General features: G+C 39.3%; 1 protein-coding gene across 1 annotated transcript in view; it reads right to left on the bottom strand.

The window, feature by feature from the left end:
• Window positions 1-1,381: 1,381 nt before the first annotated feature.
• mgmt (O-6-methylguanine-DNA methyltransferase) overlaps window positions 1,382-27,233 on the bottom strand; it is a 471,555-nt gene continuing 445,703 nt past the window's right edge. The window contains exon 6 of the mRNA XM_051922992.1: window positions 1,382-2,830. Within this exon, the coding sequence (XP_051778952.1) occupies window positions 2,696-2,830 (135 nt within the window). The 3' untranslated portion in view covers window positions 1,382-2,695. The remainder of the gene's footprint in view (window positions 2,831-27,233) is intronic.

Below are 27,233 nucleotides of genomic sequence, written 5' to 3'. Positions count from 1 at the left end.
CATCAAGGTTCATCTCTCCAAATAATGTAAAGAAGTAAGACATCACACAACGAAAATCAGCAATAATGGTGGGAGAGGGGATGCTACAAGAGCACCTAAGTGGCAGTACGGATTCGCCTCTTGTTTTAAATAGAACCCCTAGAGGTTCTAGTGTCACAGCACCCTTCATTAGTGTTCACTCTAGACTGCAGCTTGGGCATCATTAGCAATCTCAGAAATCAGCGAGTGAAGACGGGGCCATTCTTCATCTACCTGTCTGGCTACTGCAGTGGCCTCTGTAATGTTCGGAGTTTGTGTGTGTGTGTGTGAGTGTGCGTGCTTGCAAGTACAAAGAACAGACACCTGCACTGTTTAAAATGTAGAACAATATTAATATACTTTTCAGATCGTTTCAAACCAACATTTCGCAAAGAGAGACAACTGAATGGATTGCAATGGCACAACAGTTAGACAGAGAAGGTACACTAAATAAGAATGAATATATTTCTGGACTCACTTCTTCCATTAAAGGTTTGTGGGAAGGTGCCATCTATCTTGGCTTTACTGTGTACAGTGCAGAAATCAAACCAGTCTAAAGAAAACTACATTGTAAAACTTACCAAACTGGCATAACAGGGACAGGTGGCTGTGCAGTATGAGCAGAATCGGAGCTAAACCTGGAAGGCATAAGTGATTACCAATTAAAGCACATCTTTGTTACTTTAATTAGAGCTGAACTGTAACATTTAAAAATTAAATCTTGACATTGTTTTATTATTCATATAGTACAAAGAAGGCATATGTTAACTTTATTAAGGCAAACTAACATATTAAAGCACCCACATACTCAGAAGCACATTTGCAAAGAAGCCTCAGATCTGCTCTGAATGAAACTTGTGCACTGGCATATTCTGAACAAAACAATGCAAACGTAAATTACCTCGATATCTGTACACATTTTTTTTTTCTTTGAAAGCTTCCACTGATTGACTGCAATTACAACAAAGCCTCGAGAAGTAGTTTTCTTCAGTGTTTACTACTGAACAGCTTGTTTATAATTTCACTAAACTACACTGCCCTCTATTGGAAAACATACAGCACACTGAAGCAGCAGTGAAATTGTTAGCTGGAAATGAGGCACAAATGCAAACTTTTACAAGAGGCACAGAATAATCAAAGAAAAAGTGAGAAGTGGAAGAAATGAAAAAGTGATGCGCATAACATTGACCCCCTATTGTTGTAATGTAACGAGTATTTCACGTTTATGTCGATGCAGAAGAAATCCTTCTGAATTGGTTCTTATTACATTAAAGTGTGTAGCTGAACCGTGGTGTCTAATATAAAAAGATGTTTCCTTTAAAGTATTAGGCTGATGTGTATTAATTGAAATAAAACCACTAAACAGAAGAAATGTTCAATTTAATAACATTGTTAAAATCTCACAAAAAAGGGCAATTGCTATTCATTGAACAGTAAGTACACTATGAAAGTTATTAAGCAAAAAAAAAGCTTTTCTTTTCGACTCAACTATAACAAAGACATTTTGTCTGAACTAAATGTATGCATCAATCAAGAAAGCCATAAACACATTTGCGTGATTGACATACAAACAAAAGAAATCTAAACATTTATATTTATATCCCAATATAGTTTAACTAGTAATTTCCCTCATGGTTGCATTTCATTAAACTTTTCTCCCAGTAATATTGTTTGTTGTATGAAGTAAACAGCTGTCACCCTGAATTATGTGGTAATATAATATGCTGTGGTTTTAAACAATCTCAACAAACTAACCACTTTCAAAGTGTGCTTGCATAAACAAAAATTAGAACATTTTTTAAGAAAGGAGAGGCTGGAGACTTTGGAACGATGGCTGACTGTGAGTAATTAACATGGCATACAAAATTTCTCTGTTTTTCCACATGATGTCGAAATGATTGCATAATATTTTTTTAAGTCAAGGGAAAAAGGCGAGAAACAAAGCCTTTCTCACAATGCTACACTGCGTTAAGGGCTACCAAGGAAAATAACAGGAGGAGGAGGTTAGGATATACTGTGATGGCATTCACAATTGGGCACAAATTCAAAGCCAAAAATGTGTGACCGAATATAAAAATAAAAGACAAACTAGAAGGGCGCAGTGTATTAGAATTAGGCTGCAAAGGAAGGATCCCGTTTAGTTTTGCACTGATTGTTGGCCGCTTTTCTGTGCAAAGCAGATGCTTCCTTAAAGGGGTACTTGTGTCTCATATTTGCCATGCCCCTCCTATCCTTCCAAACGAAACCCTCCCACCCCATTCTTGCTTTCATGGGCATTAAAAATAGAACAAAACAGAGCTGTAGACAGGAACAAAATGCACACAACAGGCTCTGACTGCTGTATTCATTCTGCTGTAAAATAAGAAAACAAGAAAGGGCATCTGAGCACTGTCCCTCAGGATATATCCTGTTTTTAATATAGTAGCAGGACCACACATTCTTCTTCTAATGTTGTATAATGTTTTTTTATGTCACTCAAATATTTACAGGTTTTGCAAATGCTACGCGTCTTTCCGAAACTTGCAACATTTCAAATATGTTTTACAGCAGGTCCAGTGAAGTTATGGCTGTTGGGCTTGAAGGAGGAACGGAGCTGCTTATGAATAATTTAGCAGCTTTTCTTGATAGTGGAGAGTTTCTGTGTGTGTGATTGAGTCCAAAAGCTGCTGGAGATGTTCTAGCATTTTTTCTCTTGGCAGACTCTCTCATGCTCCAGAAGCCACTGCTTGATATGATTGCCTTTTTTTCCCATATAATTGCCCACCAAGCCATTACTCAGCACCACTCTGTGACAAGGAACAAGAAGAGGCACCTAGAACAAAAAAACAAAGAATAAGAAAAAAACTATTATTTAATTCATAGTACTTAGTGTTATATTTTCACAATGTTAGTTGCTTAATTGCTAAATATTTTATTGTAACAGGTTTAGGCCACAGATTTAGCAAGTTGTGCCCTCCAGGACTCAGACCTCTGATTCAGCTCTGGCCAGCCCACTGGGAGAACTAAAAATGAGCGTTCCAGCCTGCTTAGGTAAAGGAATGTCAAAACTGGCACCATCACTCTTCCTCAGTGTAGTGACAGCACTTCAGCTCTCTTTAACAGGTTCATTCTTGGACTCTGTTTTAAATGTCACATAAATCATCAGATGCAGTAGGTTGTCCATTAACATATGTTTTAAAATAATGTTAGAAACAGGAAGACAATGCACATACAATATATTAATTTTATATTGAGATCAATTAGTCAGATGAATTAAAATCAGTCTTCATAACAACTTACATTGTCTAATATTTTGGTAACCAATTTATAGGCCACCTTTACCATTTATGATCCTTTCTACAGACTTGATTCCTACAAAAGAGAATAAATAAAACAGCTGACACAAAATAATTATTGTGCTGTAGGTTTTCAATATAAAGAAAGCCCACACTCAGTAAAGCTACAAGATCACCTAAACACCTAAAACAATTTAACAAGATCAGTTGTTTCAATGGTATTGAGGTTAACAGCTTCTCTAACGTATTCTCTAAAATCACCCAATTATGAAGAAAGTGCAATCATCATATCAAAGTGAGGACTGCAGTATCAACTTACTGAGCGAGGTTTGCCAGTGCCTCAGCATGCCCAACTACTTTCAACAGAACTTTCTGGAGAATACCCGGATGGTCCCAGCAAAATTGAGGGATCAGTGTCTTGGCTCTGCCCCTGAAACTCTTTCTTGGTGGGCTATACTGTTATGATTTGGTCCCTTTTAAAGTTTTCTCTGGACTTTGTATGTACCTTTTTTAAAAACTTTTTTGCTATCACTGTTTCGACTTATGATGAATGTAATTTTGCACTCCAAGATATTGTTTAAAATGTGCTTAGGGTCCTTTGTAGATTTTTACATCTTTTTTGATGGTGTATTGTTTTGTAAAGGGTCTCTCATGTTGTTGGTTCTCACTGACAAGGAACATTCAGGTATGCGTCGTCTTTGGGCAATGGTAAAGAAACTCACCACCATGTATTCCTGGGTCTTCTGAGATTTTATTTAACTTACTTTAATGTGTGCTATACAATGCTTTATGTTTGACCTCCAGTATAACGATTTCTCTGTGATGCACCATGCTTTTGAACCCGTGCACATACCTAGTCCCTGGAATCAGCAGATGAGAGAACAAGGACACAGACAAAAGCATGGTGTAAAAACAGGCGTTCTTTTATTTAAAAGTACCCAAAATCAAGAACATTAAAATGTGGTGTCATATCATCAATTTCTGAAACAGTTCCTAAGCAACGACACATGCTAAGAAATAATAAATTACACAGAAAAAATATTTTCAGAAAAAAAAAATTGGTTCTTTCTCTCACAAAAAGGATTTTGATAAAGAAATTAAAGGTCCTTCAAAACAAAAAACTACATATAATAAAGAAAAATACGGAAATGGCAAGCTCACCACTTTTCTTCTGGACTTAAAACAAAAAATACAGTCTTCCTTTTCTCTTTACTGTTTTGATGCCAATGACAAATGACAATCTCTAGCACTTGCAATTACATTTTATATTTGGGTGTTTGTGCAACCAATCCCCAATGACGCTAACCTTGTCCCTCCAATTGGGAAGTGTTTTGTGGCTATGCTTTATGCTCACTCTGACAGGAATTCAGTACATAACCGACTTCAAACTTGCATGTGTGCGTGTATGCATGGGCGCAGCTAGCTGAACTTCAACAATCATCTCACTCTGGTAAGTATTCCTGTGCTTTAATCAAGGACCCTCTCTCAAATGTTAACGGCTTCCTCTACTTCATAGTTAAGGACTAATGCTGGGATGGCAGTGGGGTCCAAGGGACATCTTAAATGCCCTAACCACTTTGACTTGCTCCTCTCAATTTGGAGATGTTCTGTCTCAACAGACGGTAAAGATTTTTTTGTAAAGGACAAAAAGAAAGACATAAACCAGAGCCATGTGAGGATCATAAACCAGGAATTAACCCTATCATTTGTCAAACCAAAGAGCTAAATAAGAATCAAACTCAAGAAATCAGAAAAATGTCTTTTTAACCATAAATGCATTAAAGAAACAATCTCTAGAATTAACAGTCATCATCAAATCATCATGACAACAATCAATACTTCTTCCAGAAAATGGTGGCGCCAAAAGAAAAACAAAAATGGCATCATGGCATAATGTAAAAATAATAAATCTTCATCAGGATGTCTTGAATGGCAGAATAAACTTCAATCACTTCAGACAAGTGTGAGGAAAAATAAATAATGAAGCTAATCATGACAGGAGAAGCAGAGGTTTCCCTACGAGGTTCCACACTGCTGGGCTCTTAACTCTGTCATGGAAAAGTGAGCCCAGCAATCGTGCAGAAACCTCACTTCAGTCACTTTTATTCTCAATCTCATTAGCTCAGTCACTACCCAGCATTTGCCTCTATAGGTTATAATGGGTTTGTAGATTCATTATCACCTCTACACTAACTTAAGAACAAGAACCCAAGGAACTTGACTTCACTATTAGCATCTTCTTAACCCATCTCTGAAGAGAACAAGTCACTCTTCTCAGAACCATAGCCTCATATTTGGAGGTGCAAATTTTCCTCTCGGTCATTCAGCTCAAAAATTTACGAGAGCCCACCAAAGATCAAGTCTGATGAGGCCAAATAAATATCATCATCTTTAAACAGCAGAAGTGCATCTCCTGCGCTTCCAAATTTGGTACCTTCCACATTTCACCTTAGGCTTGATATCCTGAAGATGAAAATCAGGAAGAGAGGATGAGAAAGACCCTCCCTTTATAAATATTTCTGAACTATCTTAATTATAACGTTGTCTGAGTGTAATGTGGCTGGGAAAGCAAGAATAGGGTAGGCAGGCAAAAGGTTGGGGTATCAGCCAAGAACAATAACAGCCATACTGTGGCAAAAAAGCAAAGGCTAGTGTCATCTATTCAAAAAAAAAAAAAAAAAGTGGTAGCAATGGAGTCAGAGCTTTGTCCTTCTCTGACTGTAGATTAAACACTGACGCCAACTTCCCTGGGCAGTTCCTTTTTATACTGTTGCCACCTGAAGGGGCGGAGCCTGCTTAGAGCATTGTGGGTGGAGCTAGGCATCCTCTTTGGGCAGCTTTTCGATGCAATGGGGGGACGATACTGTTAGCATCAGCGCCATCACTCACCCTGGGGTAGAATTGCTTACCACACCAGAGTCAGAAAGGTGGTCGGTAACCAGGCATACATGTGTGACATGACCTGGAAACTGAGTAATAACTGAGCAGCGATGTGTAGCTCTGTGACATGTCAGCAGATGATGCTGCACAGATCGCAACAGTGATATTCATAATGTAATTCAGTAATGTTTATTTAGCATTTTTATTCCTTTCCTTTGATAACTGTATTTATTGTTAACAGTGGATTATGTGGTGAACAAAAAGGATTCAGAGCTCTAGAAGATTTGGTTAGAATTCCAGTTCTGCTTTCTATCTATGTGGAATATCCATGTTTTTTTCTGTTTTACCATTATTGTCAATAAACTGTCTGACCAGTTTATAGTTAGGGTACCAATCTACAGCAGTCTAAATATAGTATACAGTGATCCCTCGCTATATCGCGCTTCGCCTTTCGCGGCTTCACTCTATCGCGGATTTTATATGTAAGCATATTTAAATATATATCACGGATTTTTTGCTGGTTCGCGGATTTCTGATGACAATGGGTCTTTTAATTTCTGGTACATGCTTCCTCAGTTGGTTTGCCCAGTTGATTTCATACAAGGGACGCTATTGGCAGATGGCTGAGAAGCTACCCAACTTACTTTTCTCTTTCTCTCTCTTGTGCTTTCTCTGATCCTGACGTAAGGGGTGTGAGCAGGGGGGCTGTTCGCACACCTAGACGATACGGACGCTCGTCTAAAAATGCTGAAAGATTATCTTCACGTTGCTACCTTCTGTGCAGCTGCTTAGTGAAGCGACATGCTGCACGGTGCTTCGCATACTTAAAAGCTCGAAGGGCACGTATTGATTTTTGCATGTTTGTTTTTCTCTGTCTCTCTCTATCTCTCTCTCTCTCTCTCTCCCTGCTCCTGACGGAGGGGGTGTGAGCTGCCGCCTTCAACAGCTTTGTGCCGCGGTGCTTCGCATACTTAAAAGCCAAACAGCCCTATTGATTTGTTTGCATTCTCTGTCTTTATGACAGTCTCTGCTCCTGACGCACACTCCTTTGAAGAGGAAGATATGTTTGCATTCTTTTAATTGTGAGACAGAACTGTCATCTCTGTCTTGTCATGGAGCACAGTTTAAACTTTTGAAAAAGAGACAAATGTTTGTTTGCAGTGTTTGAATAACGTTCCTGTCTCTCTACAACCTCCTGTGTTTCTGCGCAAATCTGTGACCCAAGCATGACAATATAAAAATAACCATATAAACATATGGTTTCTACTTCGCGGATTTTCTTATTTCGCGGGTGGCTCTGGAACGCAACCCCCGCAATGGAGGAGGGATTACTGTATACAATATGTACTGCAACAGTAATAATTGTAATAAAAATCTATATTCTAGTTTAGGGTCAGAAGGAACTTATCTGAGCAGCAATGGATAAAAGGCAAGAATCAAACCTGAACCAACAGCCAGCCCCCCTGTAGAGAACTTACACACACACAACACAGTTGCTCATATAAGACAGGTTAAGAATTGCCATTGTTATGTTAACATGCAAGTCTCTGAGATGTGCAAGGAAAAGTCACAGAAACTCTTTGTAGGGTGTACCTAAAAATGTAATGAAAATATTTTCTAATACACCACAGTGGACAGTTAGACTGGCTAACTCATCTGCTCTTCTTTGACATTTAAAAAAAAAAAGAAACCTCCTTCTAGGTTAACTTGTTTGTCCAAATTGGTCCTGTTTATGAGAATGCAGCCAATGATATTGTTAGGACTCAGACTTCCTGTGATCGTTTAAAGAAACAATGGGTTTTGAAAACAAGATTGAGGCTATACCCCTAAAAAGTATTTGATTTTTTGAGAAAGCAATAAAAAAATTATTGCAGATGATGGCTTATAGGGACATTAGACTCAAAGGTGTGTGGACAACAGATGACAACACATGAAACCCACTGAGCTCTAATATTAAAGTGTACAATTGCCATATTATTATTATGATAACTGGTTAAGAAATGTGCAAAGTTTAAGCAACAAGCCTATGAACATAAACCTTATTTAGCTGGTTTCATCCATTTTGGACTACCGGAACATTGACCAATCCTGTAACAACAGACACAGGTCAGGATCACACAGCAGAAATTGGTTCTGAGTACATTTCACAGATCATTTTTCTTGGCTGATAAGTATAAAATTGGTCAAAACAAGACTAATCAGATTAGATGCTGAGGCTAAAAAGACATCCTTAAGAATAAAGGTTCAGATCCTACCTCTGGCTTAATGTTTGACCTATCACTTGACCTGTCAAGCACACAGATATTATCTATGTAGACTGTGTACATGTGAAACACATTTGCCACAGATTTGACCATGAAAGATTGAATACTATATTGTCAGGATTTTCTCATACAATTAACCAACTCGTTTATGCATTTATTAGGCCAATATAATTTTATTTGCAACTATAAAACAATACAAATACATGGTGAGTTTCCGCTACACAAAACCTGTAAGGAAAAAGCACTTAAATACAGTATTTTATTTGCATTTAAAGTAAGTTAAAAAATGAGATTACCAGAGATTCTCTCTTTATAAAAATGTATTGATTAATGAGGGGAAGAAGAGAACTGTTATTTTGTGAGTGTCTACATACAGTAGACGGTTGTGGATTAACTCACATGGTCTAAAATAGAGAAAACAACTTGAATCTTGAATCCTTACAACATGTACTTTCTCTTGGAGAAAACACAATGTTTACAATATCTAAAATGTTAACTTGTTCAGGTGGATATCTTTTGACTGTTCTATCCCCAGGTCTTCATAATACCAGCTTGTCAAGAGTTCTTTTGAATGATGCCCTAAAGGTGTTTGAGAGCAGAAGTCTGCTTTAAAAAGCTCTTGCACTCTCTGTAAAATGCACCGTCTCATATATTCCAATCTGTAATATGACTTGGACTTGCTTCTGTCTGTAAGTTGCCACATTTTTGAACTTTTGTACCATTTCACTTAGCCCCAACCATTTGCCCTTTCAAAATGTAACATATCTGTCAGTCATGCAATGTTTCACACACTGCAGTATGAACCATAGCTCCGTTCTGGTCACACAAAGCATGCAGCTTCTGAGGTCTGACTCAACTTCATTAGCATGAAAGCAAGGTACTAACAAACAAGACATTCTAATTTTATATATTCTCATCTCAGAGGACTTTCACCTCTAGAAAGCATAGCAACTGATCTTATGCTCTTTGAAATTCTTGCTTTTCTGTTTATCAGAGCTATAGCAAGTTGAAAAATCAATACACATTAGCATAATGCTGTAACATTTCTTGCTGTTTTATTATTTGCCATTTTTTACAAAGTGACCTCAAATGTTTTGCAAAGAAAGATTGGCATGAGCAAAATGTTAACATTTCCAAACATGTAAATCACATATTACAGTACATTTCATTAGGAATGAAGTCTGTATTTGTGGAGTAAATTTAAATCTCCTTTAAGTAAAAGCTGTTGTGTTATTTGGATGAATAATTGAAAAAGGATTCAATGGGACAGAGGAAATACATGGAGAATTTATACCCATTTGCTTGCAATATGAAAGGCAGGTAAACTCTATGGCTAACATGGTCAAAGTACAACCTTTGCAAGACATATCCGATTCCAGTATCAAAATTACAAAGTCCTGTACATGGGAGGAAAACAGGAGGAAAAAATATGTCCGATTATGTACAGTACTATAGGGAGAGCCTCTCAGAATATACAGTTGAAGAAACAGCTAATATCTAAATGTAACATGCCAAAAAAATTAAACCTAAATAGGCTCCTCACATCCACCTCTTTAAACAAACAGTTAACACTATTCTGCTATCCAAGCATAAACTACTGAGAACTGTTACACTCAGCTACTGTAATAAAGTTATAAGAAACAACGACACCCTTTATTGCACAACTGTTTTAACTTACAAACCTTTAAGACAGTGTGGAGTTTGCATGTTCTCCCCGTGTCTGCGTGGGTTTCCTCCGGGTGCTCCCGTTTCCTCCCACAGTCCAAAGACATGCTGGTTAGGTGCATTGGCGATTCTAAATTGTCCCTAGTGTGTGCTTGGTGTGTAGGTGTGTGTGTGTGTGTGTGCCCTGCCTTGCGCCCTGTGCTGGCTGGGATTGGCTCCAGCAGAACTCTGTGACCCTGTGTTAGGATATAGCGGGTTGGGAAATGGCTGACTGACTGACCTTTAAGACATAACCAATAATTTGGGAAAGTGAACCAAAGAGGCAATACTTATTACTGGGTAGAAACCACTAGGACTATTGTGCCCACAATTCCTCTGCCATCAAAAATTGGTAGCAGAAATAAATTAAAGTTGAAGATCTTACACCTGGAAATCTGTGAAGGGTTTTCTGGCTGGCAAGATGGATGGCACAGGTTAGGACAGAGTTCTGGGACAAATCCCCAGAGAAAATAAAGAATTACATGGGCAGAAGTGGGCCTTCGGCACTGACTACAATGGTGGCAGCAGCTTCGAGTGGAACTGGAATCACGACTATGTCAAAAATGTCAAGCCAAGGTCAGAATCAGAAACATGAAAATTTAAGTAAACAGTGCTGAGAATATCCATCAAGGATTACAGTTAGGAGACAGTGCCGAAAATTTTGATAACCAAAAATAAGAAGAAACACGTGACCAAAAAGCAGGGCAAAAAAAAACCAATGAACATAATGGTCTTTTGGAAGAATCCACAATCTTGACCTGACCTTTATACCTTCGACCCTGTAATGACATACGGCACATGTTTCCGGTTGACCTTACTTAGTAACGGCATTGCAACTGTCAACAAATAACTCTTAAAGTGGCAGTGATAGAGAAAACAATTTATTTTTTATTTTGTTGAAAAATGTATCTGGTACTAAACCAAATATGACCATAAGATTCCTTGACTTCCAAAGCCCCAAAAATCCATCCATCCATCCATCCAACCCGCTATATCCTAACTACAGGGTCATGGGGGTCTGCTGGAGCCAATCCCAGCCAACACAAGGCACCAGGCAGGGCGCCAGCCCACCGCAGAGCCCCTAAAATGTCTCAGTAAATTTTAAAGGCTTAGGAGAAATTATAAAAAAAATCAAAACCTAAATCCTGGTCGTTACATATTGCACAGGAGAATCTGGAAAATGCAATAGAGGCTATATATCCTGGGTCACCCCAAATGGCAATGGGCACATGCAGCAGCAATACACTAGACAGAAGTGGATAGGGCCTTTAAGAAACATGCAAAGTATTGTAAGGACTGTAGAGGTAATGGTTACCCAGCTGCTCCTATATGAATGTGATCCTCTGTAATGAAAGAGACTGACGCCCAGCAGATCAGACAAGAGGTTGCAGTAGGATCTCCTGGTTAAATGATGGCAGCAGATACAATAATGGATTACTCATTCCAGGGATCATTCTGGCAGTTATCCACTAGAGGGTATGTAGTCCTAAGTAGGAACATAAGGGACCGTGCTGTCTATCTATCAGCTGAGAAGTCAGCTGAAAAATCGTCTGAAAATTACAGAACTTTAAGGGCAGGTGAAGACTCAGGGTATACGGACAGTAGGGATCTCTAGCCTGGTTTACTGGGAGCAAATAAGGTGATGTCCCAAATGCAGGAAGTTATTATTGAGGTTTACCTGGAGTGATCACAAAAGATGGCTTTTAGGCTGCTTTACAGACATTTTGCCCCAAACTCATCTCTCAGCTGCAGACTGGAGGAAGAAACCAGGATCGCGAAAGAGAAACAGAGAGTTCTGAAGCTGAGAAAGGTGGTGATGGGAATTTCTGTAGTGAGCAAATAGGCATGGAAACCCACTAAGTAGAAGGGGAAACAAGACATAGGTACTTAGGCTCCGAGATGTAGTATGGTTTTGTATTACCTCTTGTGTATTCCTTCCTTGACTATTCTGTTAATGAATGCATCATTTTGGTTTCCTTGGTGGCCACCTTAGTGGTATTCTGTGTCTAAAGAGCTGCTACAAGGGAACCTTCCTACAATAAACTCATATACAGTTAAACAGGCGTAAAGCCTCTTGGTGAGTCAAGGTCATTATTTTTTTTTTTTTTTATCAAGGCTACAGATGTATAGAAAGAAACAAACAAACAAATGAAGCTTTCTATATTAGGAGTCTCTATGGCCTGATATCCAGGAGTCTTCTTGCTATGGAGGTGTAGAATATGACCACTCCTAATTCAAACCATCTTTTTTGGGCATAGGTCACCTATCTAAACTAGCTGCACTCATAATTAGATTTGAATTTCAAACATTTCTATGACCATTTCAGGGAGAGCCTCACAGTCTTTCATTTGGGTGGGGCAACAGTAGAACCTATAAACACATCTTTTCATTCCCGGTTAAAGAAGCTACAGCCACATAATACAAATGTGGTGCTAATGGAAACATTTTGTGGTCAAACATGCTGTTTCTACACACAATATTAAATTCAATCACTCTCATGTATTTATAGAGTTAAATAAAATATAACATCCATCCATCCATCCATTTTCCAACCCGCTGAATCCGAACACAGGGTCACGGGGGTCTGCTGGAGCCAATCCCAGCCAACACAGGGCACAAGGCAGGGAACCAATCCCGGGCAGGGTGCCAACCCACCGCAGGACATATAAATAAAAAAGCGGGAGTGGTCTCCCCTAAACTTTCTCATATACTCAGATATGGAGATGGATATTTGAGGAGTATTATGTACATTAAAGAACAATCAACAACAAGTCAAATCAAATTAATAATATATTGACCAATTATTATAAAAGTAAAGTTGAAAAAATCAGACTCTGCAGCTGAATGAATAAAAAAAAAAAAATTCTGATTATGTGTTCAGGTAAAGTATCACTTCTGTTTAGTGGAAATATGTTTTGTACCTAATACTTGTATGTAAAAATTTCATTGACCTAAGTGAAAGCGTAGTCAAGTTATCGTGTTTACATACATACACACACACAGACATAATTCCAAAAATGGTATTTTCGGACTCAGGGTGGTCTAAAACGTCGAGATCAAATTTTTGGACGATTCCAATACTTTCCCTATACTTTGTATACGAGAAAGTAAAAAGTGATGCTGTAAGAGCATTGTCTGGAGCACAGAATCGAACATCAGGACACATGAAAGGGCACCAAAACATCTTGCCATTCTTCAGACTGTTGGTGTAAACAAGCACATCCACAGACAAAAAGTAGATCTTTCTGGCTAGACTTCAGTCTGTAAACTGCCTAGATACCCTAATGAAGGATTTTGTGTTAATTTACTGAAAATATGCAAGGTTTCAGAAGCATATTATGTATGACATGCCAAGCACAATGCACAAATGTGCTGCATATCATTATTCCATTTACAGGCAGGAAAAAAAAAACGTATGCCCTACATGTACTTTACTGATCAGAAATAACTAGGATAACTATGAGTGAGCCTGCATTTGCTAAAAGCTCTACTCTACTCAATTCTGTCTGGTGATGCAGCAGTGCACTGTCTTAGTCTGCTTCTATTGAGTGACCGTTTGTACTGAGGCAGCCTGATGTCATATTCTAGGCGTATGCTAGGTCTGTGACTTATGGCTAGAATTAGGATGATGACAATGGTGAAATTGACAAGAAATTATCAATTACTTCTGAACATGAATTATTATTTTCTTCATGGCACAGGACCATTTTTGAAAAAGGATACAATTAATAATAACCTGCACTTTCAATTTCTGTGCCAGTGCTGAGAAGTGTGAAATAAAAGGATTAAGTTCCTGTCAGACATGTTGTCTTTAACAGGGCAAGACAGCATTGCTCCTTCTCAGTGCTTGAGCCCCAATTTAATTCAAGCTAATATGCTTCCTTTGTGTTCCTGAAAATTTTCCCTGTGATTGTTGTAATTTGCTACTGAGACCCCATCTTTCTCATACTGTTCAGTGACACACTGCTAAGTCAACTGGCAACTCTACATTGTCCCTGTGGGCACGACTGCATTTCGCAATGGACTGCTACCTGAATGGTTCCAGACTTGTACTAGTTACTGCCAAACAGACTTTGTTTTTAAATTATCGTCAGCTATAGAATGAGATTAGATGAAGTGGTAGTTTAAAGAACAGACTAAACTACCTAAAAAAATGTTTTAATTATATACTTCCACTACATATCCACATTATTTTTATGGATGTCTGCTGTTGTTCAGCGCTATTGGCCCCCCACATGACCCCTTTAAACTTTGTAATCTTCACTCTCTGTAAAATATGACATTAAAAATTTTTTTGGCTATCACTACAAACAACATAAGGTAAGTAACAGATAAAAAAGCTGCCACTGCTGTAATGGGAAGGTCAGCTGTTGCGAGGGGTCTTTCTTTGCAGGGCAACAGTGACACTTATAGCAGTAGTCTTCTGTGTCTCTGCAGCACTGTCTCCAGTGAAATTACTGCAATTGATTAAATGTGTTGCATGCTCCAAATTGGCCAGATCCTTCATCCTTGTTCATGGTTCCTCCTGCTGGATCTCTCTCTGGGCGCTACTACCTGCTAAACAGCCTCTGCCAATGCAAATCTGTAGCATTTGCATTGCAAAATTCCATTATGAATTTTGTAAGGCTGTGCTATTGGCCATTCACTATGGACTCTCCTGGTACCACCCATTCCCATCTAGCTTTTGGGTCTGCTTTCAACCAGGTCCAGATTTGTTGTACATCTCCCAATCACCCTGACATTCAGTCAAAGTGATCAAGTGACAGGTGTGATCCTTCAGTCCTGGTACCTCCTGTTGTAGTTCTTGTCCTTCATAGTATTTGCACTGCAGTAAGAGGGCATCTGCATTGTAAAGGTGGCTCTTCCCCAGAGATACTACACTTAAGCCAACTACCAATCTACCCCCCTGGTTCTTTAAAAGACTGGTGCCACAGCAGGGCTGCATAGTCACTATTCTGAGTGAACTGTACTCCCTGCAAATATTGTTCAAAACAGCAGATAACTTCCAACAGCTCATGCTTAGTAATGTGGGGGCTCTGCTTATGAGTGAGTATTCATTTGCTGGATGAATGGATTTAAGACAGGACACTACTAGCTCCACACTGCTGGCATCAGTGTCTAACAGGAAAAGGCATGATGGTCTGATGGCGCCAGCATGGCGGGCCTGAATCCTTCTCCTGGGCAGCTTGTTGCTCCTCTTTCCCTCAGTGGAAAACTTGTCCTTTGTTTGTTAATTGGTTTGCTGTGGCTATAAGAGGCAAAAAACTTGTGGCAAACCATGGAACAAACTCCAGGTAGCATGAAGCCAAGTCTAAAAATCCTTAGGTACACCTCTGATCAACTTGGGATGCCCAGGTTTCCAACCCTTATGCCCTAGGTATGTTTCTTCCTGCTTAAGCAGTTGATATTTCTCAGAATGCTGCTTCAACCCAGTTGCACAATCTATAAAGTACACATCAACAGCTCAAAAGAGGAAATATAAGCCAGAATGTCACCCAATGTCCATCTGGAATGTCCATCAAGACAGCAACTGGTTCATTAGATATTTGAACGTTGCCAGGGCATTGCATATTCCAAAAAAGAAACCTTTGAACTTCTACGATTCTCTCCCCCATCAAAAACGGCACATTCTACTGGGCTCAGTAATTTCCCTAATTAAAAGTCTGTTCTTACTTGTCAGAGTAGTGAGAGACACCATGGCTGTTGTCTGATAAACCAAGAAATGCCAGTGTCAATGTGCTGTTGTACAAGGGGAGTCTCTACAAAGCCAACTGGTGAAGTACGAAATCTGACCAGGGAACATTCACAGTATGTTCCTCAGTTGTTGCACTTGGGATGGGTCAGGGCCATTACATTTGACTCACCAAAGCCTCTCTAATGTGGAGTTTCATTTTTTAACATTTTATAGGTGGTGGAGGGTGTCTTGAGTTGGATATCCATGATTTATACAGCACGTTGTAATCCAAATCAGGAGGAGACACTGTCTCCTTTTCCTGAAATCCAACTGGGATTGAGCCTTTAACAAAAAGTCCAACCACAGAATACAAGTGTTTTTCAAATCTGCTATCCAAATGGAATGATCAGAAGTTAGATTCCTGAGGGTGTTCACTGACTGGCCTCTTATAGTGGTATAGGTGTCAGCAGTAGAAATGAACTGGACTGGTGTGAGCTGTAGGGGACACTCCGTAGGAAGTGGGATATGGCTGACATATGAACAAGTACCCACAAGTTCTTGCCCCATAGTCTTCCCTTTGACTAGCAGTGTTCCTCTGTCCCATCTGAACTACCATGATTATTATCCCCTCCAACTCTGGATCCAATCCTTTAAGTGCCGCCTCCTCGGTTATGTAGAGTGGCAGCAACTTCCAAAATGAATACTAATCATTAAGGCTACTACTATGATTTCACTTAGTGTTGCCAAACTTTAGGCCTCGTCCTCAACAAATGTCATTAACCAGTACACAGGTTTGCCTTGAAGGCAAGATTCTTGCCTATCAATTCTCCTTTGCACTAGGTTGTCTTGACACTCCTGTTCATACACCAAGGCTTTGGCAAGTAGCTCCTTGTGTGTGGCTGGTTGGGCAAGATTTCTGGGTAAAACCCTCACACTTGTTGTACTTGTACAAGCTCTTACACATTTTCTACTAAGGTTTTGGGCAACTCACCTGAACATCAAATCCCAATGTGCAGCTGCTGATACAGGAACACAACTATCTTTGACTGCCCAAAATGGTTTTGAATGGCCTACGGAGTTATGGCAAATGTGTCAGCTCCCCTCAGGGTATATTGTCCAATACCTTGTTATTACAGAGCCGCCCCCTGCTGCAATGCTGGATACTTTGGTTTGCTGTGGCTATAATTTCAAACTAGGTTCAATAGGTTTCCCAAGGCCCTATTTCATAAAATCACCTAGCTTTAAATTGTAATGGTGCAGCAGCTTATTACACTCAAGGCCCACAAACCAGAGTCCCAGTCCACTTAACTGTAGTGTGTGGTTAATGGGACCCCTTCCACCTTCGGAGTATCACTTCCTAATGACTCTAGTGATGACTCCCACTTAACAGAAAGTCACTGTTCTTGAGATCTGGCTAATCTGCTTCCATTCGCTACCCTAGATACTAGCAGATTCGATTCCAGTTTCTTGCACCAGTGTAGCAACCCAGTGAATTGTGTAGAGGAAAGGAAGACACAGGTACTCGACGTTTACGAGATAGAAACAATGACTCTTAACAAGTGTACACCGTAACCACTGCCTTTAGCCATTATTCCTAAGGAAAACATCTGCCTATTGTGCCCCAGAATTCAGGGCTCAGATGGACACTACTTGTAGTTCCATTAATCCTCTGTGTAGTCAGCACTTGTCCTACTAGATGTCAAAGCCGACTGCCTTAAGTACTTACAGGCACAATGCCTTGTTCAAGATGTTAACATAGAAATAGTTGAAATACTTGGTAAACTTTTTAAGCAATTACTTGATAGATTTTATAATATTGAAAAATAATGAGGCTTAACCAAATCATTTGTTAAATAACATTTGTTTATTGGTATAGGGCAAATAGCAAACGTAATTAAACATGTTTATATGTGGAGTAATTATCCCAGCAGCTCCAACTAGATGTAAGGTTGCCATTACACAATAGTTCATATAGGGTATTATAACTGAATTATTCTCATGATAAAAAAATAAAAAATGCCATACTCCAACGACTTTATTAACTCTAAATTCACAGTAGATGGCCAATTGTAGATGCACATTAAGATGGTGAATATAAATAAGTTGTATTAACCACCATAGTGCTGAACAGAAATGTTGATTCACAAGTTATCAATTCTGCTTAATGTAAGCACAAGATCTACAACATGTGAGGAATAAAGCATTCAGTATTATTAATAAATAAACAATTAAATGAATAAATAATACAACAAAGAGAATCATTTTATGACCCTTCTAATATGTTATGAATCATTACTCTAAAGGCCATACAGTACAGATGCTTGTACTCCACTGCTTACACTATATAAAATTCAATTTTTATTATTAATAATCAAGACGTTGGCAGCAGTACAGCTGCATAGAAACACACACGCTGTGAAATCTAATTCATCCAATACATGAATCCATCATTTACACAGCCCCTATTTCAAATGCTATAAAGCTTCCAAAACCATAGATTTGTCTCCGACAAAAATAACATGAAGGAGCATTTCAATCGATAATGGAATCCCTCTGATTCTGGTACCAGCTGAATATTTTCTCCGACTTTGCATTTTCTTCTTCTGGGTAGAGGCCCACAAGGGAAAGAGGTTGTTTTCACTTGCGGCCTCATCAATACCTAAATCCTGGTGAACAAGTGACACTGAGAAGCTGTAATCAATAGCTCCCTGTGCGTTTTTTCTTCTGGTCAAATGGTTCAGCACTACTGACAGACCTGACACTTAGAACATGATGCTAAATCTTTATCAACAGCCATCTAGATGACTGGCAAAACAAGACGCAGGCAGTCATTAATGCTCACGGCAATCTGTGAATAAACTAACTCCTTGATAACGCGTTTGTTTAAAAAGAAAAAAAAAAGGTGGAGGGAAAACTCTCTGTACAATGTATTGATTGTCTTTGAAATGCATTTAGCAAATCCTGTCTGTGGACAGAACAGAGCGGTGTTTAACTATGGTGTCAAGATTGCTAAGTGCTTTAGGTTTGATGCAATGAAAAACTGACCATCCTGTTAGACAGACAAACTGCTTTCACAACTTCACCCAACCTGTCAAAAACTCCACAGTTTGCTCCTAGTGGAAATCACACGGCTAGGGCCTTTAAAACTTTGCACACAGGGTCAATCTGAAAGTCTTCTTATCATTTGAATGCCTGCACATTTTTTGGCTAACGTTCTTTGCTGATTTCTTTGAAAGCATACATTTTTATAGAAACAAATACTTCTAAAATCAATTCTGGCTACCTGTGTGTTTATGCTTTTTTTTTCTATCCATCCATTTTTCACACAATTCGGAAATGTGCAGGGTTTAGTGCAGGGCAGAAACCAACCCTGGACAGGATGCTAGTCAATTATTTTCTCAATGTCCTAAAATAAACAAACAAAAATTCTCTCAAAATGGAAAGAACACAGATTCTGTTCAGTACGCATTCCTGGTGTCCTTCTCGCTATTTACGAAATGGATCACTAAAAAGATTTCTAACTACCATCTAAGGCAGGGGTGTCGAACTCTGGGCCTGAAGGGCCGCAGTGACTGCTGGTTTTCATTCTAACCCTTTTCCTAATCAGTGACCAGTTTTCACTGCTAATTAACTCCTTTTTCCCTTCATTTTAATAGCCCTGTTTTAAGAATTTAGTCCTCTGAATGGATTTGTTTCTTCATTAAATGACAACCAAACAGAAATGAGATGCGAGACAAGCCAACAGATGACCAGCTAAATTGGAACGTCAAACTCCAACCAATTTCACTCCAGCCAGTCTCTTAATGAGAAGCCAGTTCTTGCTGTTAATTAAACCCGTTATTTAATTCCATGGCTTGTTGCTGCTCTCATTCTGCCACAGCAGACATTTCCAAAACTGTTGATTTTTGTGTTTTTTTCTAAGAACACCGTTCAAATGTTTTGGTGACCTGAGAGATCAACCTTACTGAGACCACCTTCACCTTTCTTTATTTTTAGATATTGTGTGATGGGCACAGGTCAGCTTGTCATGTGGCGGCTCGTATTGTGTCTCATTAATGTTTGCCTGCTAATTAAGGAAAAAGAAATAACTAAGGGGCCTGAGTCACGTTAATTAAAACTAAGGGAAAATAAGTTAATTAGCAGCAAAAACTGGTCACTAATTAAAAAGATGGTTAGAATGAAAACCTGCAGCCACTGCTGCCCTCCAGGACCGGAGTTTGACACCCGTGATCTAAGGTGTCCACAAAAACACCTAAGGTTTACTTGTACTAATAATACAATCAAAGTTTTCAAGTTTTAAATTAATGTTCTTTACAAAGGTGACTATAAACATAGGTTTATCCACATCCACTCTGAACTAGCACACCTATTTTATAGTTGCATGGGACTGATTGTCCCCATTTTCATCTCAAAAGAGATGACAAATCACCTACTACTGCTATGTATGTAGGCACGCTGGAAAGGGTTTGTGGTGTTGCAAATAACCACTGAATATCTAATTTACTTAATTCAGCTCAGAGTTGTGCAGGCCAGACCCTGGCAATCATTTCTGGTCAGGGTACCAGTCCATAACTGGGTACACTCATTCACAAATACAATGAATAATAGGCCAAATTTAACAGTGTCAGTCAACCTAAGCTGCATGCTGGCATTTGAGGAGAAGAAGAACAGCAGACCTTGGAAAAAAAGTCCCCCAAGACAGACAGTGATCAGATCTTGCTGTGATCAAAAGTGGATGCTACCATTAATTTACTGCAGCCCAGACATTTACACAATCTACTTGGAGTCACAAAATTGGTTTTTATTTCACTTGCTATGCTTTGCTTTTGTCATAGTGCTAATGAACACAGATAACAAAGTCATTGAATAGGTCCCTATACTCCTCCTCCTGCCCACTCCTGATGCAGCCCACGATAGCAGTGTCATCAGCGAACTTTTGCATGTGGCAGCGCTCAGCAGGCTGCTATCAATTATGGAAAATCCACTGCATCCACTAAACGGTGTCATCTCTAGACAGAGGAGCAGCTTCAGCGACAGACTGCTGTCACTGTCCTGCTCCACTGACACTGCGATTCTTCAATTCCACCCAGGGGGGTAAACGTTAACATTATATAAAGTTATTGTCTGTTTTTTACCTGCATTATTATCAATCTTTAAATTAATATTGTTTTTTGTATCAGTAAGGTGCTGCTGGAGTATGTGAATTTCCCCTTGGGATAAATAAAGTATCTATCTATCTATCTATCTATCTATCTATCTATCTATCTATCTATCTATCTATCTATCTATCTATCTATCTATCTATCTATCTATCTATAAACTAGAATGTGACTTTTGGATTCTACAAGTACTCACCCCATTTATTGTTCCTCAAAACACAACAATATTCCTTCTGCTATAATCTTCAAACCTTATCCTCATTTTGCCTAGGATACTGATTCCTTGTGTTCACCAGTTTGCCAACTAAAACATTATTCTTTGACCATGTCTGGTTAATTGTTACCCAAATGACAAAAGAGCGGAATGAACCTATAAGATAATTAAAAAGTGCTACCTAGTGAGGATTCATTTCAGATTTACATCATATTAATTATTACAAAACCAAGCAACTAATGGAGTCACTTGAAATGTCAATCTAAAGTACTGTTAGAGATGTTCCAAATTACAGTATCTCTTATGGTCTAAATGCATTGAGAAGGAAAAGTGGATGGACTCTCTCAAACATTGCTTCATCCTGGAATGGACTGATACAAGACTGCTTCATAATTACAACTACTGATGCTTGTTCAAGTCAATCATTCTTTGAATGTACATCTAGGATGCAGGAAAAGTTCAATATGGTAACTGCCTATGAATTGCCTCAAAATTAAAATACCAGCTAGTCCGACACACTCCCATTGTTTTTTCTCAGTACTGTACCATATAATGCTCTGCATTACTGAGACATTATTCTCCTTCTTTGCCCTCTTTTTACCTCATAAATTAAATTCCTGTCTTACGAAACTCAAGTTGAAATCTTGACAACCTTTTTTCAAAAATAGGAAACACTGCAGGAGATTTCAACCACAACATAATAAAATTTCATTGAACATTTCAGAGTTCAGCTTATACCACCAACATTAGAGGCACGGCAGGGACCCGACATGAATGGCACAACTTGGGCACTTTAGGGTCACCAATCAACTTAACATGCATGTCTTTGGAGATGGGGGGTGTGGGGGGGGGGGGGGGGGGGAAGAAAACATAAAAGAAATTATATATCACCTAAATATCAACCAATCAAACATACGTCACCTATGTTAGAAAATGACATATTAAATAATTAAATCATTAATTCAAAAAGAGCTAATCCTGATGTTGGAGAGGCTGAAGCACAGCTTGGATGACAGAAACACCTTGTAATGCCAGGACAGTTCAAATATAGTTTTTCACACAGTGTTGTGAATTGCCTCTCCCAATGTCGGTCCTGGAGAGCCGCAGTGGCTGCAGGTTTTTGTTCCAACCCAGTTTCTTATGAGAAGTCAATTATTGCTGATGAAGCAATTGCTGCTCAAGTTACATTTTGATGTTTCATTTTAGTGGTCTCACTTGTTAAGGTTCCCCACCCTTAATTGGTTATTTCAATCTTAAACTGCTGCATTCACTGTTTTAATGGCTCCTTATTAGCAATAAGATGTAAATGACAAAGCAGTCAGCAGTTGTCCTTTCTTTTTTTTCCATTTACATCTGTGTGTGTGTAAGTCAAACCCGTTTCCAGTGAGAGTTGGACTCCGCCAGGGCTGCCCTTTGTCACCGATTCTGTTCATAACTTTTATGGACAGAATTTCTAGGCGCAGCCAGGGTGTTGAGGGGGTCCGGCTTGGTGGACTCAGGATTGGGTCACTGCTTTTTGCAGATGATGTTGTCCTGTTTGCTTCATCAGGCTGTGATCTTCAGCTCTCTCTGGATCGGTTCGCAGCTGAGTGTGAAGCGGCTGGGATGGGAATCAGCACCTCCAAATCCAAGACCATGGTCCTCAGCCGGAAAAGGGTGGAGTGCCCTCTCAGGGTTGGGAGCGAGATCCTGCCCCAAGTGGAGGAGTTCAAGTATCTCGGGGTTTTGTTCACGAGTGAGGGAAGAATGGAGCGTGAGATCGACAGGCGGATCGGTGCGGCGTCCGCAGTGATGCGGGCTCTGCATCGTTCTCTCGTGGTGAAAAAGGAGCTGAGCCATAAGGCAAAGCTCTCAATTTACCAGTCGATCTATGATCCTACCCTCACCTATGGTCATGAGCTATGGGTAGTGACCGAAAGAACGAGATCGCGAATACAAGCGGCTGAAATGAGTTTCCTCCGCAAGGTGTCTGGGCTCTCCCTTAAAGATAGGGTGAGAAGCTCAGTCATCCGGGAGGGGCTCAGAGTAGAGCCGCTGCTCCTCCGCATCGAGAGGAGTCAGATGAGGTGGCTCGGGCATCTGATCAGGATGCCTCCTGGACGCCTCCCTGGTGAGGTGTTCTGGGCACGTCCAACCGGGAGGAGGCCCTGGGGAAGACCCAGGACATGCTGGAGGGACTATGTCTCCCGGCTGGCCTGGGAACGCCTTGGGATTCTCTCGGAAGTGCTAGAAGAAGTGGCCGGGGAGAGGGAAGTCTGGGCATCTCTGCTCAAGCTGCTGCCCCCGTGACCCGACCTCGGATAAGTGGAAGAGGATGGATGGATGGATGGATGGATCTGTGTGTGTTCATCATGCAGTGTTTGATTTAATACAACACTTGAAAGAAAAATGTAACAGACTGAAAATTATCCGTTTTAGGCTTCAAATCATTTGGAGGATATCCTTGGAAAGGAAAAAAAATTACGATATAAGAACTTAACATTGCCAGACTAACAAGCCATAAAATTAGAAAGGTCTGAGATTGACAAGGATTGTTTTCTAATTAAGCAATTGGGCTGGAATGAAAACCTTTAGCCACTGCGGCTCTCCAGGACCGGCACTGCCCACCCCTGGTCTAGATCTATATAAAAAACTTTTTATCATCAAGTTTTAGAAATGACACAGCCACAACATATAAACTGTTCTTTTAAATTGTAAAAACCTGGGTTATTACTGAACCAAAATCTTATTTGTCTGAATTTAAACAAAAAAAACTGCAGTGTTTTAGCTTTTTTCGAATTTTACAAGGAGGCAACTCTGCAGGGTATGATAACCAGTTCAGTGGTGATACAATGAAATAATCAGCGTCTTCAAATTTGCTTTCTAAAGATCAAAACTTCCATCCGATATTTTGATTTTTAATTTTCTTTTAAACTATCTTATTTAAGTATAGGAGAAACATGAACAGTAAGGGCAATTTATATTTCCAAAAAACATCACTCAGCTCATAATGAATGTAATAAATTAAAAAATCAGTATCAGTTAATAAAGATGAAAATGGAGAATTTGACAACTGCTATCTTTGCAATTAAAAGAGGAATGATGGTTCTTTAATTTTAAAGGACAAGATTCAATATGATAAAAATAAAATAGCCTGAACTTGATAAACAGAGAGAGTGATTCAGACAAAGGGGAATACAAAGCTGAATAAGTGTTTGCGTACTGACGAGTACTGCATTATGCCTTCTGAGTAACCAGAAGCTCAGCCTCACACAGTCAACACAGAATGGACTACATTCAGAATTTCAGGCATACAGCAGTATTCTTTACGTCAATGGCTACTATTTTTTTAACACAGAAGCTGAGTAAATCTTTCAGAGCAGGAATTCAAAGGAACAGCCAGAATAAACAAGTATTAAGTATTAAACTAAACTATTGAGTAATAATATGATTATTAATATTTGCTCTGAAAAAACATTTTATTCAATGGGATTTATTGGTGGGATGTTGCCTTAGCGGTTAATTTGCAGGAACCTGACCTGGAGTCAGATTTTTAAAAACTGCATATGCAAAAGTTGGGATTTATACAAGGACACTTGATGTATACGTTGTCAGGCATGGGCGCTGGAGGACTCCTCTAAGGGCTGGGGAAAGGTATGTAATAACCCGCCGAGATGAGAGGGGGGCTATCTCTGACTTTGTCCTGTTTCTCTTCTTCTCTCACAGCTGCGACAGACTGCCCAATAAGGGCATTTAGACCCGCCCCTTCCGGTAATTTCGCCATAAAGGACTTGCAGCCTAAAGTGAGGTGTCTTTTGCTGGGAGAGCCGAGAAAGCCGCACCATGGAGCACAAAATTAACTCCCGAGAAGGAGGAACCCTGGACCAGGGAGCAGTGCATCTCCATGTTTTTTCTTTTCCTTTTGTTTTTGTTTATTTCTTCTGGTGACAAATAAAAGGGACAGCCCAGATGGTGTCCCAAACTTCTGACTAATTCCAGACTGTCCTTCCACCTCCCGACCACAAAGTATCTCATTTCTGATCCATCCATACATAATACAGAAAACTGAGAAATGACAACACTGATGATCAAGTAGGGAAATGCAAACCAGGTAAATGATGACTTACGCGTACAATAATTTGTTATCACTGAAACATTATTATAATGTGTGCTAATGTGACAAAAGTATTAAACCTCAAAAATGATGAATATGATGTACATATTCTATTTTACTTCTCATTTAAGAGGGAGAGTTCTATGTATTTGCACAAAAGAATTTTTTTTTATTTTCTCATCAGACTATCTGTTGTCACTTCACTGGCCATATGGTCAGAAATGTCTCAGGCAAGCTTCATCTACGTCAGGACCACTGTGCTTGAAGCCATTAATGAACTGATGAGGTGCTACAGTCAGTTTTTGTATGGTGTGGATTTACACACATAAAACATAACAGGTCTTTGTCAGTATGAAAAGGCAATTTGCAGCAGTGTCTGGTTTTCTATAATGTCATTGTAGAGAAAAGCCAAGCATTCATAATGGCTAACACGGTACAACACCCTAGTACTATAATGTAATTGGAGCACTTTACTGCACTCATATTGCAATAAGGGCATCTAGTGAGAATGAAGCACTTTTATTAGCCATAAGCAGTTACATTCCATTAACACACAAGTCATTTGTGATGCCAAGATGAGACTGACAAAAGTCAGGGTTTGGCGGCCTAGGTCTACCCAAGATTAATTTATTTTGAGGTGAAATAAGAAGCGGAAACACAACAAAATATTCTGAGGTAACTACCACACGTACTTGGCAATCAGGTAGAATTAATGAAATGTTCTTTGCAGACATGAGTCCAAAACAGAGCTGAGGTAACAAATGAGCATGAGGCTGTTATATAGTCGAGTGACAGAAAGAAGTGGGCTCAGGGGAACCGGAAGAGGAAGTGACATCTTTGGAAAGCAGGTTGATAGGACCGGAAGCGGAAATGATGTTTCTAAGAGGTGGGGTCTTCCGTAGGTCTACAGAGGGACAAAAGGAAAAAGATTTAGAGTACAGTGCCAATCCCTGGTCTGATGGAGAAACACAATTATTCAAGCCCTTAAACTGTCTCTCATGCACATGTGTGTGACAGAGGCAAAGTACCTTTTGCAGACGTGAAAGTACTGTATGTGATGGTTAGCTTATTGGTAAGGTAACAGGCTGAACCCTCAATTTTTTATGTGGCCTGTAGTATTCATTGTAACAGCAATCATTACAGTATGTGTGCCAGGTGATAGTGGGTGCCAAATCAGATACTGGTTCCTTACAACTTTCTGAATACCAGTGCTACAATGCGCTGGATGCTCTTGGTGCTCTTAGTTGTGCAGCACATAACTGTATAAGGAGGGAGGCTCCTATACCAACCAATGAAGATGTGTAACATCGTGAGTGCATATGTACTGATTATTGATTAGCTTACTCCATGATTGTTTCAGGGTGACAACCTGGAGGGGTTCAAGGTGCATTCACTTATACACATTTGCAAGATGACTGTGATTTACAAAGGTAAATTGCATACAAACATGTGTATGGCAGGTTTTATAAATCAAATTTTTAGTTTTTGGTGTACGCATTTTCCTGTTTTTCAGAGAATGCATATTTTCATACTTGAATCCATGCAGTTTTATAAATGAGACACCTCTGGTCTCTGTCTTGTGAAATCAGCATATTCCTTTTGTGCTCATATTGGATTTGGAAAACGCATCACAGACGTTTGTGTATTTGGATGATTTGCCATGCTAAGTTCAGTGTATGTGAAGTGTAGAAATAGATAATAATTTGACACATTATCTGGTGAACACTTTGGTACTGTAGAGTCAGCTAGATATACTCTTCTACTTTCATATTTGTATTTTCGAAATATGCTGTTTTCACTTTAATAACACTGACTATAATACCTAGCCACACTTGCAAATACAGTTAAATCAAAAGTGCTTTTTATGATCAAACAATAAACCTGCATATAATAATTTATTCACCCATTTTTTAAACTTGCTTATTCCATTAAAGTGTCACAGAGTGCAACCT

Source organism: Erpetoichthys calabaricus, chromosome 2, assembly GCF_900747795.2.
Source record: "Erpetoichthys calabaricus chromosome 2, fErpCal1.3, whole genome shotgun sequence".
Classification (NCBI taxonomy): Eukaryota; Metazoa; Chordata; class Cladistia; order Polypteriformes; family Polypteridae; genus Erpetoichthys; species Erpetoichthys calabaricus.
The sequence above is the reverse complement of the archived record's forward strand: the minus strand, read 5'-3'. Positions and strand labels throughout refer to the sequence as shown.